Here is a 16,410-nt window from a genome sequence, read left to right on the forward strand (position 1 = left end):
TCTTCTCATTGGATCAATAACAACTGTGCTCTCTATCCATTGTCCCTTACTTTTATCACACAATTGGCTCATTGCCTTTTCTGGCTATTTCTCTCTGAAGGTGTCGAAGCTTCTCTCAATGAAGCTTTTTGTGGATAATGTTACACAGCTTGTTCTTGTTCCTTATGCAGCCATGGGTAACTCACAGCTTCATGTGGGTCCATGTATGGTAGGATTCCATGACTAGTAGCCATGCAGCATCACCAAAAGAATACTGATCTTGAGGCTGATTGGGTTCATTAGAAGTACTACCCTACCAAGTGTAGTCCAGGCCGTTTCCCTTCTATTTAGTTCTGGGTCTAATTTGTTGTCCATCCATAGTGTCTGTTTTAGATGCATCTACTAATGGACAAGCTCTACAGCTTGGCCATATAATTGAACGTCATGCTTCAGATAATAGGGATTCTTCATCCACAGTTACATTGACAACTTTGATACTTAATAAAATCAACACAATGTCATTGGCATACAAGATCATTTGAAAAATATTGTCTTATTTCTCAACCACGAAGTATTTCAGGGTGTCACAGTTTGTCCACTGATAGACTCAATAATAACATTTAGTTAGCAGTTGTGAGCTGAAAAAGATAGGATTTTCTTTTCCTTTCTATATTTTTAGCTGCCACCAGATGGCAGCAGGCAGATGTTTTGAGAGAAATAGCATAGTGTTCCCAACCAACCTTTTTCTTAAGTTCTACGGAACTTGATTATTAAATAAGATATTAATTAAATAGTCGCTATAATAAAATGTCTACAAAGTTAAAAATAAAATAAAATTACATTCTACAGTAAATTTGTCCATGACTACTTTGTGTCCTTAGCATTTGCTAAGCATATAGTAAGTATATAGTAAGCTGTTGAGCATATAGTAAGAACTCAACATATTTGCTGATTGATTAATCATAGAATTATAGTATTTTAACATTAGAACACTCATTAAAGATCACATAATATAAACTATTCCTGGAAAAGAATCCTTGCTGTAGTCTTTCTGATAAATGAACATCCATCCTTTTCTTGAAGACCTCTATTTGAAAAGTAAACTCCCAAGGAAGCCCATCCTACTTTTTGATAGCTCTAATTACAAAGAAGTGTTTTTTTCATAAAGCTAAAATTGCCTCTTCACAATTTCTGGTCTTGGTTCTTCAATTTAATCCTTCCAATATTTGAAGAACACTACCATATTCACCCCCTTAGTCTGTTCTCAAAGCTAAATGTCCTAGTTATTTTTAACTTTTTAAAAAACTCTATTATCCTAATCACCCTCCTCTGAATACTTAGTTCTTAATCAAGACTAGAATACAATGCTCCAGATATAATTTGATCAAGGCAGAATACAGATTTTAGCCAAAGGTTCTCTAATTTGATTGCTCATCTATCAATATGTTGGCTTTTTTTTCCTCTCCCTCTATGAGAAGGAAATTCATTCTTTAGTCTTTAACATAAAAAGGTATCTGATACTGTCTATAAATCTGACATCCAGAATGAATTCAAGCAATCAATATTAATGTATGTTGTTGGGGGGGGGATTTCCCTTTTTTTAATCACACAGGGGCAAGTGGCTTACGTACTAACTCAAGAAGTTGATGAATATTTACTTTGGAATCCACTGACTGGGCAATCTCATAAGCAGTTTGATCCATTTTGTCCCCTGCAAAGTGCTGACTGTTTGTTTGATAATGAAAATGTAAGTCAGTTTAAAATGTTCAAATTTAAGTAGCATCCTCAGAACCCACCTGATGCTTTGACCTAACAATCTCCAAATCTTAGATGGTTTTGTAGAGCTTTAACATATTCCTGAGGATTTCTGTATATTGCCTTGTTTATTGTTCACTGCCAGCACCCGACTCTTCCCATGGGACTCATTCTGACTTATGTTAATATTTTAATAGGTCTGGTTTAACATTCAACATAACAGTACACCAATGTCTGTACATTTTGACAATTCAAGAGAAAGCTCCTGGAAACAACTGCTTCCCAAAAATATTCAAATTCAGTGGATGAAATCAGAAACTGAACAGGTAAAGCACATTTTTCAAAATGTACTTATGTGAGAATTTTCCCAACTGCTTCCCCAATATTTGTCATTGTTAATAACTTGAAATTATCAGCATATATGCATGATAAATTATATTGAGAAGCTCTACCCTTAACTATACTGTTGGGCTATCTTCTATCATTTCTTTCTTCCTTAAAAGGGGAAAGATGATAGGAAGGATCATTTCAACACAGCTAAATGGTATTCAGCCCAATATTAGCTTAAATAAAACATAATTGGCACAGCAAATATATTTACATTCTACCCACAGAATTATTGTGACAAAAATGCTTTGTAAAGCTTAAAACAATATATGATTATAAGTTATCCTTATTTTTATAAATTTTTATAAGAAATCACTTAATGAATTCTACCATAACATAAAATTTAATTATTCCCTCTAGTAACAAAGTTGAGAACTAATTAGAAACTTTTTCACTTGTCTCAAAAAATTGATTAGGAATTTAATTTGTATTTCTGTAGAAGAAAATTTCATATGGCTAGTTACAGATTATAATCAAAGTCTGTCACTTTGATTTGGACTTACATAAATAGTATATAAATAGAATAAAATATGTATAAATGCATAATATTTTAATAAGAAATAAATGAAAGATAAGATATTCTATGTCTAAACATGGAAAGCTTCCATGAAAGTTCCTATGTCAGAACAAAAGGTTTTGCAATTATCAATGCTGAAAAATGCATATATCTTGTAAATAAAAAGCTATAATAAAAAAAATTAAAAAGAAAGTTCCAATGTCAGATTAAGTGAGGAAAACAATTAGCTTTCAGAAAATTGATGTGAGAAGACTCCATGGGAGAAGAGAAACTTTTAGGAGTTTCCTGATTGAGAAAAATATTTTGTGAAGATAAAATATTTGGGGTTAAGGCTGCTTTTAGGCAGGGTTAGAAGTTGAAAATAAAATGAAATGAAAAATATTTTTGAATAGGCATGCTTATGATATGAATAGGAATGAAAGTGTTGGGGTGAAATGAAGTGGAGTGCTGAGCTTAGCTTAAACCTATAAATGAAATTATTTTAATAAATAAATTTAATTACAGATTCCATTTTGTAGTTGTAGATGTTCCCCTAAGGAAATTTGACTCCTCTAAAATTAATAACTTCATAAAATGAAAATGTAGATGCTTTATTGATCTAAAAGCCATTACAGATCTTTCAGAAGAAAATTTATAGTGACAGATAAAATCATTAAATTGAATTTGAATGAATTATTGTCTTCCCAATTACCCCCCAAAAAAAGGTCTATTCTTCTGATCTACCCAGTTTCCATCCCATCATTCTTCTTTAGCAATAAAGACTGCTAAACTTCTTTAAAAAGTTGTCTATTTCTAACTATTCCATTTCCTGCTAACCATTTTCTCATCATCCCTTTGTAATATAATTAGTTCCCATCAAAGTTTTGAAGTTACTAGTAGTAAGATTTAAAGCTTCCAAATTACAGAAAAGTCGTCTTCAATAATTCTTGACTTGTATACAGCATTTAACACTTTTGACCAATCCCTGCTAATAAGGTATACTCTCCTTTTTTAGATTCAAAGATTTTACACATAGCTGGTTTTTCCTACTTGTCTAATAGTTCCCTTTATTCCATATATTTTGGGGCATCATTCTTTTCCTAATCCTTTTATGTCAGTATTCCCATCTTTTTAAAGTACCATTTCTGTGCAAATGATTTCTAGATCTGTAATCCTGTAACTGAACTTAATATTCTAGATTTGGTTTTCCCAGACAAGGTGTAGGAAAAATATCTACCCTCTCATTGACTCGGTATTACAATTCAAAGTAATTTTAGATATTTTAAAGGGTCATGCCAATCTGAGGACTCATATTGTGCTTATAATGAACTAAAACTATCAGATATTTTCCTTAAGAATTGCTTTTTAGCAACATTTCCCCTATATTGCACTTGTAATGCTAATTTTTAGACCAAATTTATTATTTGACATTTATGCCTATTCAATTTCATCTTTTTAAAAATTCTGTGCAACAATCCAACATGTTAGGGTCTTTTTTCAATCCCAATTCTGTCATCCAGGATGATTTTATTGAGTCTATCTTTGTGTTCTCCAAAATTTTTGTAGTCATGTTATCTATACTTCTTTCCAAGTCATTGACAAAATGTTCACTTGCATAAGACTGACAGCTCCCCACAGCACTGCAATTGAAACTTTCATGTTGTCACCAAGATATTAATGAATACGGATTGGGTTCATCAATCCATTAAGTTCTGCCTCCATCTAATAAAAATAGCTTGGGGAAACTTGGGTGCTACACTGGATAGAGCACTGAACTTGAAATCAGGAAGACTTATCCATATGGGTTCAAATCTAGCCTTAGACATTTATTAGGGATGAACCTGGGCAAGTCACATTAAGTGCCTATTTGCCTTAGTTTCCTCATCTATAAAATTAGCTGGAGAGGAAAATGACAAACCGTGTTATTATCTTTGCCATGCAACCATTTCCTCCTTGTTCAGAAGAAGCAAGTCTCCAATCTTGCTTCCTCCTTCTTATGGAAGGATAAAATTACTTTTTTTTTTTATTTGAGAATATATCTTGTCTTCTCTCTTTTTTTTTTATTTAATTTTATTTAATAATAACTTTGTATTGACAGAATCCATGCCAGGGTAATTTTTTACAACATTATCCCTTGCATTCGCTTATGTTTCGTTTTTTCCCCTCCCTCCCTCCACCCCCCCCCAAGATGGCAAGCAGTCCTATATATGTTAAATATGTTGCAGTATATCCTAGATATAATACATATTTGCAGAACCAAACAGTTCTCCTGTTGCACAGGGAGAATTGGATTCAGAAGGTAAAAATAACTCGGGAAGAAAATCAAAAATGCAAATAGTTCACATTCGTTTCCCAGTGTTCCTTCTTTGGGTGTAGCTGTTTCTGTCCAACATTTATCCATTGGAACTCAGTTAGGTCTCTTTGTCATAGAAATCCACTTCCATCAGAATACATCCTCATACAATATCGTTGTCGAAGTGTATAATGATCTCCTGGTTCTGCTCATCTCACTTAGCATCAGTCCATGTAGGTCTCTCCAAGCCTCTCTGTATTCATCCTGTTGGTCATTTCTTACAGAACAATAATATTCCATAACATTCATATACCACAATTTACCCAGCCATTCTCCAATTGATGAGCATCCATTCATTTTCCAGTTTCTAGCCACTACAAACAGGGCTGCTACCAACATTTTGGCACATACAGGTCCCTTTCCTTTTTTTTAGTATCTCTTTGGGGTATAAGCCCAATAGAAACACTGCTGGATCAAAGGGTATGCACAGTTTGATAACTTTTTGGGCATAATTCCAGATTGCTCTCCAGAATGGTTGGATTTGTTCACAACTCCACCAACAATGCATCAGTGTCCCCGTTTTCCCGCATCCCCTCCAACATTCATCATTATTTTTTCCTGTCATCTTAGCCAATCTGACAGGTGTGTAGTGATATCTCAGAGTTGTCTTAATTTGCATTTCTCTGATCAATAGTGATTTGGAACACTCTTTCATGTGAGTGGTAATAGTTTCAATTTCATCATCTGAAAATTGTCTGTTCATATCCTTTGACCATTTATCAATTGGAGAATGGCTTGATTTTTTATAAATTTGAGTCAGTTCTCTATAAATTTTGGAAATGAGGCCTTTATCAGAACCTTTAATTGTAAAGATGTTTTCCCAGTTTGTTGCTTCCCTACTAATCTTGTTTGCATTCGTTCTGTTTGTACAAAGGCTTTTTAATTTGATATAATCAAAATTTTCTATTTTGTGATCAGTAATGGTCTCTAGTTCATCTTTGGTCACAAATTTCTTTTTCCTCCACAAGTCTGAGAGATAAACTATCCTATATTCCTCTAATTTATTTATAATCTTGTTCTTTATGCCTAGATCATGGACCCATTTTGATCTTATCTTGGTATATGGTGTTAAGTGTGGGTCCTTGCCTAATTTCTTTCATACTAATTTCCAGTTATCCCAGCAGTTTTTATCAAATAATGAAATCTTATCCCAAAAGTTAGATTCTTTGGGTTTGTCAAACACTAGATTGCTATAGTTGACTATTCTGTCTTGTGAACCTAACTTTTTCCACTGATCAACTAATCTATTTCTTAGCCAATACCAAATGGTTTTGGTGACTGCTGCTTTATAATATAATTTTAGATCAGGTACAGCTAGGCCACCTTCATTTGATTTTTTTTCATTAATTCCCTTGAGATTCTCGACTTTTTATTGTTCCATATGAATTTTGTTGTTATTTTTTCTAAATCATTAAAATATTTTCTTGGAAGTCTGACTGGTATAGCACTAAATAGATAGATTAGTTTAGGGAGTATTGTCATCTTTATTATATTTGCTTGGCCTATCCAAGAACACTTAATATTTTTCCAATTATTTAAGTCTGACTTTATTTGTGTGGAAACTTTTTTGTAATTTTGCTCAAATAATTCCTGACTTTCCTTTGGTAGATAGATTCCCAAATATTTTATGCTATCAACAGTTATTTTGAATGGAATTTCTCTTTGTATCTCTTGTTCTTGGATTTTGTTGGTGGTGTATAAAAATGCTGAGGATTTATGGGGATTTATTTTGTATCCTGCTACTTTGCTAAAATTATGAATTATTTCTAATAGCTTTTTAGTAGAATCTCTGGGGTTCTCTAGGTATACCATCATATCATCTGCAAAGAGTGATAGTTTGGTTTCCTCATTGCCTACTCTAATTCCTTTAATCTCTGTCTCAACTCTTATTGCAGAGGCTAGTGTTTCTAATACAATATTGAATAATAATGGTGATAGTGGGCAACCTTGCTTCACTCCAGATCTTACTGGGAAAGGTTCCAGTGTTTCCCCATTGCATATGATGCTTACTGAAAGTTTTAAATATATGCTCCTGACTATTTTAAGGAAAAGTCCTTTTATTCCTATGCTCTCAAGTGTTTTTATTAGGAATGGCTGTTGGATTTTATCAAATGCTTTTTCTGCATCTATTGAGATGATCATATGGTTTTTGTTTGGTTGGTAAAATTATTTTCAACAGAACAAGAACTCTTAATTGAAAACCAGATGATCAAAGCCTCCAATTAATATTATATCATGTTTCCCTGCCAGGCTTGTGATAGGTGTATTTAATTCCTGGTTCTTCTCCTATCTAGATGAACTTTAGTCCAGAACAGCATGATTTCATAAGTATAAAATACAAATGCACATATAACACAACCTAAAACTCTAAATCAGTTTTGAGTCCTAAGATTTTAATTATTTTTTCTCAAAGTCCAAGATAGAATCCATGAACTATGTCAAATGCAAACATCACTAAACCAAGTTCTCTTACTCTATTCCTTTTAGCCAAATAGACACAGAATTAATACAGACGCTTAAAGATAATTTCTTTATGTAAATTCTTTGTGTGATTGGCTATTTTGACCTTGTGCATATATTGCCATATGTAGAATCACCTTGTTTCACTTAAAATGCTTCTGATATAAAAGTTGTCCTGTAGTCTGTTTCCTAATCATTTCAGTTTTCTCTGTTGCAGCCTAAAGAGATACTGTATTTTGATACTAACAAAAGTATGGTGGAAGATTTAAAAAACAGGTATGACCTTTTTGGAATACTACAAATTACTATCCATAATTTTCAGAAAGTTGTATACTAGACTTCTTTATCACATAAATATAAATAAGAGCATTTTCACTAGCCTGTGGTGATTTATGTTCTGTACAACCTTGTATTTCTTAAAGTATACAGCAGTCAATTAAATTTAAATCATCAAACATTTATTATGTGCAAGACACTATAATTCCAGGCAAGAGGAATGACTTATATAGGCTATGAATATATGTGAATCAGAAAAGGACAGCAATCATCATTGTAGAGAGTAGTTTGACTGGAATATATATAGAGTATGAATGAAAGAAGTATGAAATAAAGCTCTTACAACCAGGCCTTGATTTATTTTGTATGTATATAAATATGTACTTATGTAAAAATAAGCATATATCAATACATATTAACACATAATATGCAAATAAAACCAATTTGAACAAAAATATCCCTTAGGAAACATCTGTCATTTCTCACAAAGATTATGGGAAGTCATTTAAAGTCTATTTTGAAGCTTTATATTCAGCCCATTTTTTAAAAAATAGGTATGCACTATATATCTTACAAGGTTGTAAAATAACTAGGTCTTTAAGATGCTAAAAACTAAGAATTTTAAAGATAATTTATTTTTAAATATTAATGTAGACAGTAGAATATGAGTAAGAACATAAAGTTTTATAGACCAACAAGTAGGCTAGTTTGATCAGAATAAAGAATTCATGACTTGGAGTGATGGGTAATTATTCTGGAAAGAATGGCTAGAATTTTACAGTGAAGAGCTTAATATGCCAAACAAAAGAGTAAACATTTTTAACCCAGAGGCAATAGAAATTTACTGAAATTTTGGGAGCTGGATTCATTTGTCAGCTATGCAGAAGACAGATCAGAGAGAAGAGAATCAAGACAAGGCTGCTTAGGAGACTATTGCAATAGTATAGTCAAGAAATAATGACTGAACTAAAGTGGCAGTCATGGTATGAGTGGAGAGAAGAGAAATGCAAGTTGTTTAGCAATAGAATTGACATGAACAAGATTTAAAGAAGATAATTCATAGACTGCAAAAGTGGGGGGCTAACAGAATTAAGGATTCTTTCAGGAGAAATAGAAAATTAGGACAATGGGGTGGATTTAGGGAGAAAGAAAGGGAGTTCAGTTTTTACATTTATAAAACATTCAGGTGCAGATGTACAACGGATGATAGGAACTTGGGGAAAAAGGTGAAGGATGATTGTTACATATGGAGTATGATGATCCTGCAAAAGAAGTTGTAAAGGGTCATTAATCAGAAAGATAGAAGAACATTACAGGAGCAGTGTCAAGAAAAAAGAAGGAATAATTGATCCTCAATGATCATTGCTTAAGAAGCATGAGAGCTGAGAAAATCTCATTGGATTTAGCAATGAAAAGACTATTGGTGTAATTATGGCCAACATAATTTCATTTTAGTGATAGGGGGACAGAAGCTTTGTTACAAACAGTTGAAAAGAGAGTAGCGAATGAGAAAGCAGATGCAATGAGTATGGATAGCTTCTTTTAGGAGTTTGTCTTTGAAAGGAAAAAAAAGATATAGAATGTCAGCTTGAGAGAATGAGAGGGTCAGTGAAGGATTGTTTTTACTTTTGTTTTTTAAAAGATTGGAAAGATTTAAATGCATTTCCAAGAAGTAGAGAAAGAATCAGGGGATAAGGACAAAATGAAAATTAGGGAGGGAAGGATATGGTTAAAGAAAGTGGAAATAAAGAAGATGGGATAAAATGGATAAATTGAGGAGATGGTTTTGGCAAGGAGGGCCATAGTATATTCTGATACTGGAGCAAGAGATGAGAAAATAGGTGATGATATTAAGGTGATTTGAAATGTGAATTTCACAATGGTTTTCATTTTTTTAGGAAAAAGAGAAGAGATCATAGTATAGGCAGCTTGAGAATAAAGAAGTTTTAAAACTGATTTTGTGGAGAGAGAAACAGAGAATCAGTCAAAACCAAAAAGTTTTGATATGAGAGTTGTAGTGACCAGTTGAGATTGGGTAATTAAAAATTTTAGTGAACCATTAAGCATTATTGTATGTTTTTTTAAAGACAAAAAAGAGGGCTAAAATAGTTTGAAAATATGTGCAATATTTGTAGACCTCTTTTCTCTGCAAAAGGATGGAGTGAGAATCTTTTTTTCATAGCTCTCCTTTCAAGCCATACTTACTTTTTTTAAGTTTTACAACATGATGCAAGATGTTTTATGTTAGTGGTTCTTTCTGCTTACATTGTTGTAGTTATAACTGGACAAACGCTTATCAAGTATGTTGTAAGAAGTTATTTGAGTATGAATTGAATTAGATGATCTTTGAAGACCCTTCTCCTCTTTCCAACTTATGCTTCACACAGGCACCATCTTATCTTGTATTGCAAAAGTTTGACTTAGTCATTCCCCTGCTCAGAAACCTTTAATATGGGTTTCCTTTTCCAGTAACAAACAACAACAACAACAAAACCCACAAACCTTCAACAATCATTTCAGCTTCTACTACAGTTTCAATTTCCTGTACCTTTCAGTCTTATTTCACTCTATTCCTCTTCATGTATGCAATATACCAGCCAAACTGCCCAATAAATTCCTGGTCCTGCCTTCTCTCATTGCTCTGAATTCACACAGATGAATTTCCTTTGCTTTTGATGCCCATCTTCCCTATCTCCACTCTTCCTTCAATTTCCAACTTGTGTCAACCTCTTTATAAAGCTTTCTTTGACAAGTTAAAAGTTAGGTCTTCCTCCCCACAATTTGTAACAGAATTTTGTCTGCTTGTCTGTTTTGCCCTTATTGTAATCTAACTTGCTTGTTTACCTGTTTTATTCCACATTACTATAAACATTGAAGGGAAAGATCAGTTGCCTTCTATTTTTAAATATGTAATACTGTGATACTATAATTGACATATTTCATGTTTTTAATTCACTACTAACATACACATAGTAGGTACTCAGTAATATGCATGGAAATAAATTCAGTAGAATAAAGGAAGAAAATCTGTTTTATCTTTATGTAAATGTGAGATCTAAGCAGTACTGTGGGTAAAGCACTAATCATACTACTATTAAAAAAAGCTGAAGCTGCTTTTTTAAACTTATATTTGATCTTCAAATTTTTAAAAATCTTATGGATTTAAATAAAAAGCTAAATAAAAAGTTTCCCTAACTCCATTCAGATCATCCTTAGATACACAGAACATAGAACAAACATAACAGCTGTTGTGCTGGACTCATGTGACCTTTAGTGATCCCAGTGAGATTAAGTGCATCTGGCAAAAGGAGAGAGAATGCTTCAGCAGCTGTTCCAGGATATATGGCTGTGGTAGATGGTCACAAAAGACAGGCCTGAATTCAGAATGTTTTAAAATAAGTTTTGTTGATACAGTTTGGGTTTTTTGCCTAATTCAGAACATCACATGCAGACATGAGCCTGATTCTCCGAACCATATATGGCAAATAGGAAAGGTAGGGGAACGTCTCAGGAAGATACTTATCTTATGAGGTCTAATGCTAGAACTCATGTTCATTATTTCATGATAACATAATTATAGTGTAGTAAGAATTTGTCATAAACTTTACAAGACAGATTATCTAGATCAATTGCCTGATTTGTCTGGTGAGAAAAATAAAAGCCCAGAAAATGGCTTGCCTAAGATAACATCATTATTAAGGTGACACAGAATTCAAATCCAAATATGGTATCCCTTCCCGGAGAAATTTCTCACATTAATTGTTTTGCTTTTACTCAGGATTGAAAGAACCTTAAAATATAAATTGATAGAATGGAGACCCAAGCAGTCTACTAGTTGGAATCGACAATGCACTGCTATTTTGAGGCAAATTCTTCCTAAACTAGAACTTGGAACCGGGAATCTTGTTTCAACTGAAGAAGAAAGTGAATTTGAAAGACTACTACAATTTTATTGGGTAAGTATAGGTTTTAAGTATATATGTATATATATAATTAATTTTACTTATTTTGTTAGTTACTAAAAGGAATTCTAAATAATCCTGAAATGACTGTTAAATATGACTTAAGAAGCCAGGTTCCTAGTGTATCAAAAATAATGCAAATGCTGAGATTCTCTTATTTTTCAGTAATTTTTCTGTGATATACAACTCTTCATGAACCCATTTGGAGTTTTCTTGGAAGAGATAATGGAGGGATTTACCATTTCTCCAGCTTATTTTACAGATGAGGAAACTGAAGCAAACAGGGTTAAGTGACTTGCCCAGGGTCACACAGTTAGGAAATGTCTGAGGTAGGATTTGAACTCAGGAAAACTCATCTTCCTGACTCCAGATCCAGCATACTATGCATAATTATAGCACCCTTTAGCTGCCCCAAATATTGAAAGAATGCATTCCAAATGTGACATGACACTTCAAAGACCACTTCAAAGACCACTCTCTTTGAAAATTAAATATTTATTAATACTTATTAATACTTACTAAATTAAATAAATATTAATACTTAAATATTTGAAATCTATACGAACTATAAATTCAGAAAGAAGCAAGGAGCTTCTCCCAATGACAGGGCCCAGAATTTAAATGTTCAGTAAGACCAGAGGCTAAGAAAGCTCAAGAATAGAGTGAGCTTCTTATCACTTTGATAAGGATCTAGCAAAACTGATCACTTTGAGTGTGTGGGACCTTGTTGGATTAGACAAGTTGTAACCCCGTGTCAGTCCATTTGGGGTGGGGTGGGGAGATGGAGGGTGGGAGAGGGAGAGGAAAAGCTTATAATATAGAATAATATTCACAGGAACTACTAAAATGTGTGCCTAGTGAATGGAGAGAATTTTCTATACAAAGAATGAAATATCAGAAAAAAAGGCATATTTAACTTCTGTAAAATGCAAAAAAACAGATATCTGACCCCCCCACCTTCCTCACTCCCCCCCCACCTCCCTGCCCCTACACAATTACAATTTAAAGATTCCTTGAGTAGCATTTACAGTGATGGGAAAAGCAAAAGGCAGCAACTGGAAAGTAGCATCTTCTGACTCTGTCCTATTTCTAATAGGTATTTTCCCCCTTCAAAACTTTTCCCACATTTCATGAGTAATTTAATCCTCTTTTTGAGAGGCATTTGGAATTAAGTAATTTGCCCAGGGTGGGTCATGAAACTAGGAGTGTTAAGTGTTTGAGGCTGGATTTGAACTCATATCCTCCTGACGCAGGCCAATGCCACACCTTTGAGCTGGCCCAATAATTTTCTGTGTTATATTTTTATTGTCATTATTTATTTGCTTGTTTCTTTTTAAGCAGACTTGCCATTTTATCAATGCAGGAAAACCCTTCTACCCCCAAGGAACTTTCCCATTGGATGCTTAGTTATTTCAGTCATGTCTGACTCTTATGACCCCATTTGAGGTTTTCTTGTATCTTTTATTTTGCTACTTCCTTCTCCAGCTCATTTCACAGATGAGGAACTGAGGAAAATAAGGTTAAGTGACTTGTCCAGGCTTGAATTCGAGAATATGAGACTTCCTGACTACAGATCCAGTCTATCCACTGTACCACCTATTTTCCCTATGGGGCACCTTATGAGTATCTCCCCTGCAATTTATAATCTGAGAGAATTACCTAGATACTAAGTGGTTAAGTGACTGGAATTGACTTTCTAAGCCAGTGTATGTCAACCATGGGATTTGACCTAAGTCCTCCTGACTCTCCAGCTAACTTGATATTGTAGTGGAAATAGTGCTGGATTTGTAGTCAGTAGAACTCTTATGTTCATATCCTGAGTTTTATATTTCCTTAGCTATATGAACATAATCAAGTCAGGTAACTTCTCTGGACCATAGTTTCCTCATCTGTAAAATGTAATAATACCTATATCACCTAATCCATAGTGAATTTACATTTATAAAATTCTTTGGACAGCATAAAGCACTATGTAAATCTTGTTTATTATACTGTTCCCCTGCTTACTTCCCAGATGTCTATTTAACATGACTTTCTTCTCTCATCAGTTTTATTCTACCAGAAATTTAGACTCAACTCCCTCTATATCTTGACTCTGATAGAACTTTCACCTTATCTTTCCTAGGCCTCCTCAATACTTTTTTGCATTCTCTTTACAATGTTCCACAAAGGTACCCTCTCTCCAGCCCTTATATTTCTGTCCATTTTCCAGCACCTATTAGAATATCTTCGTCTTCTATTAGAATTTAAGATCTTCGAGGATAAGAATTGTATTGTATTTGTAACTGAGAACTTAACAGAGTGCCTGGTACAGAGTAAGCATTTAATAAATGCTCTATATATCTGTCTGTCTGTTCATCTGTCTATGTATTATCTCATCTGATTACTTTAGTTTTACTTAGTACCTGGGAATCTAGACTTTATTTAGATGGATTGCTCAGACAAGATCTATGGCTCAAGTTCATTAGCAATATAACTATATTTACTGTCTATTAGAAGAAATTCCAATAGGTATTCCAATTGCAATTGTTATACCTGAAGTAAGCAGTATATAGTATTACATATAGTGTTAGCAAATCAATCACTTCTTCGTGTTGCCTTATCCTAAACTCTTCCCAAAGTACCAAGTATTTCAGATATGCATACTTTTATTTCTTGGAGCCAAGAATGAAAATGATTACTGGTTAGTGAAGATCTAGAAACTGAAATGGTGATCACAAAGAACAAGTTAAGCCAGGATAACTTAATTTCCTTTTTTTCACAGAATTACTGGATTGGTAGATCAAAGAATGCCGTAGAAAGAGTTTTAATTTTATTTTAACAAACATTTGGCAAAGTTTCTCATGCTTTTTTATAGGAAAGATGGAGAGATTTGGGCTAAACAATAATACAATGACATGCATTTGGAATTGGTTAAATGCCTGGACCTAATGAGTAGTTATTACTGATTCCATCTCACCTTGGTAGAAATTCTCCAGTGGAGTTCTCAAAGGACCTGGGCTTGGCCTTATGTTGTTTAACATTTTATTTATCAGTGACTTGACTAAAATCATAGGAAGCAATCTTAACAAATTTTCAGATGGCATAAAGCTGAAAAGGATATCTAATACACTGGGTAACAGCCAGGGTCTGAAATGAGATGGTTGAGTTAGATAGCCTATGAGGTCCCTTCCAGCTCTAGGTCTGTGATCCTATGATCTTGACAGATCAAATCTAGTATTCTTAATTTTTTTTATGTAATAGATCCCTTTGTAGACCTCCTTCTTAGAGTAATGTTTAAATGCACAAAATAAAATATATAAGATTATAAAGGAAACCAATTATGCTGAAATAGAGTTATCAAAAAATTATTTTTAAATTCCCAGACTTCAAGGCAAGAGCACTGAGCTGAATCTAATAAAATATCATTTAACAAAATTGATTGTAAAATTTTCCATTTGGATTCACCTTCATAAGGATAAATGGAGAAAAATATGACTAGACATAAATTTATCTGGAAAAGACTTGGCAGTTTTAGTGGCCTGGTCAAAACACATCTGGAATGTTATATACAATTCTGGGGACTGCATTTTAAAAAGGAGATGGATGGATGAGTTAGGAGTATACTGAGAAGGGCCACTAGAATGGTGAAGGGTCTTGGGTCAGGTAAGGATCAGTTGAAGATACTTAACCTAAAACAAGAGAGAGGATAGGATGTAAGGTAGAAATAGATGTATTCAAGTATTTCAAAATGTCATCATGCAGAAGAGAGATTTGTTCTGTTTGGTGCCTATGGAAAGAAATAGAAGCCATTGGTAGTAGTCATGAAGAGGAAACTCAAAAAGAACTTTCTAAGAAATAGAGCTATCTAAAAGTGGAATGGGCTGTTTGGGAACATAACAAGTCTTCCCTTACTCCAAGAAAAGGTTGGGAAAAAACTGATGAAGATGCATTGTTGAGATAAGGGTTGGACTGAATGATCATTAAGATACCTTTCAACTCAATTCTGAGATTCTATAATTCTGAGGTTCTATAATTCTGTGAAATGTAGCACCTGATCTTTTATATACTATTTCCAAATTGTCTTCATGGTTATTATTTTTTCCAGGTTTCAGGATTTCCTATCCAGCTGCCATATACTGATTTACAGTCAATAACCAATGCTGTGTATCAAACTGGTATTCATTCTTCTGAATTTCCCCAGACAGAATTTGCCCTAGCTGTTTACATTCATGCATATCCAAATAACATATTATCTATTTGGATTTATTTGGCTTCCCTGATTCGTCATCACTGAAAAGCAGCAAATGAAAACACTGTCTAAAATGTTAAATTCTTGCATATTCTCTAAAAGGGAACTTCCTAGGTTCCCCATAGGAAGAAAAAAAAAAGGTTCTCTGTTCTGAGCTTTGATGCTCTAGGAGTGGTGCTGCTCTTTAATTTGGGGTATGTATTTAGAGCCCAGTCAGTGATTCCCTCAAGTAATCTTTCACATTGTATTCTTTGAGGAAGAATATAGGGGACAGCTTGAAGTACCCTTTGGAGTTTCTGAAAAGTCCTTTGGGGGGCAGGGCAGTCCCTAGGGTAATAAAAACTATTTAAAGGTCAGGAGTTATAATTTTAGTAAAGAGATAACTTTGAACTACTCTGGTGTAAGAAAGCCTTCACATTATTGATGAGAGGTTGATATTGGGGCCATTGGCTTACTGTACTGCTCTGATGGTAGAAGGGGCCAATGGGACAAGGATAATCTTCCTAAAAAT

General features: G+C 33.7%; 1 protein-coding gene across 1 annotated transcript in view; it reads left to right on the forward strand.

The window, feature by feature from the left end:
- The window catches only part of CC2D2B (coiled-coil and C2 domain containing 2B), a 128,238-nt gene extending 111,905 nt beyond the window's left edge, over positions 1-16,333 (forward strand). Inside the window, 5 exon segments of the mRNA XM_051973820.1 lie at positions 1,592-1,726; positions 1,932-2,060; positions 7,648-7,706; positions 11,485-11,662; positions 15,756-16,333. Coding sequence (XP_051829780.1) covers positions 1,592-1,726; positions 1,932-2,060; positions 7,648-7,706; positions 11,485-11,662; positions 15,756-15,944 — 690 coding nt within the window. The 3' untranslated portion in view covers positions 15,945-16,333.
- Positions 16,334-16,410: the final 77 nt, after the last annotated feature.

Source organism: Antechinus flavipes, chromosome 2 (assembly GCF_016432865.1).
Source record: "Antechinus flavipes isolate AdamAnt ecotype Samford, QLD, Australia chromosome 2, AdamAnt_v2, whole genome shotgun sequence".
Classification (NCBI taxonomy): domain Eukaryota; kingdom Metazoa; phylum Chordata; class Mammalia; order Dasyuromorphia; family Dasyuridae; genus Antechinus; species Antechinus flavipes.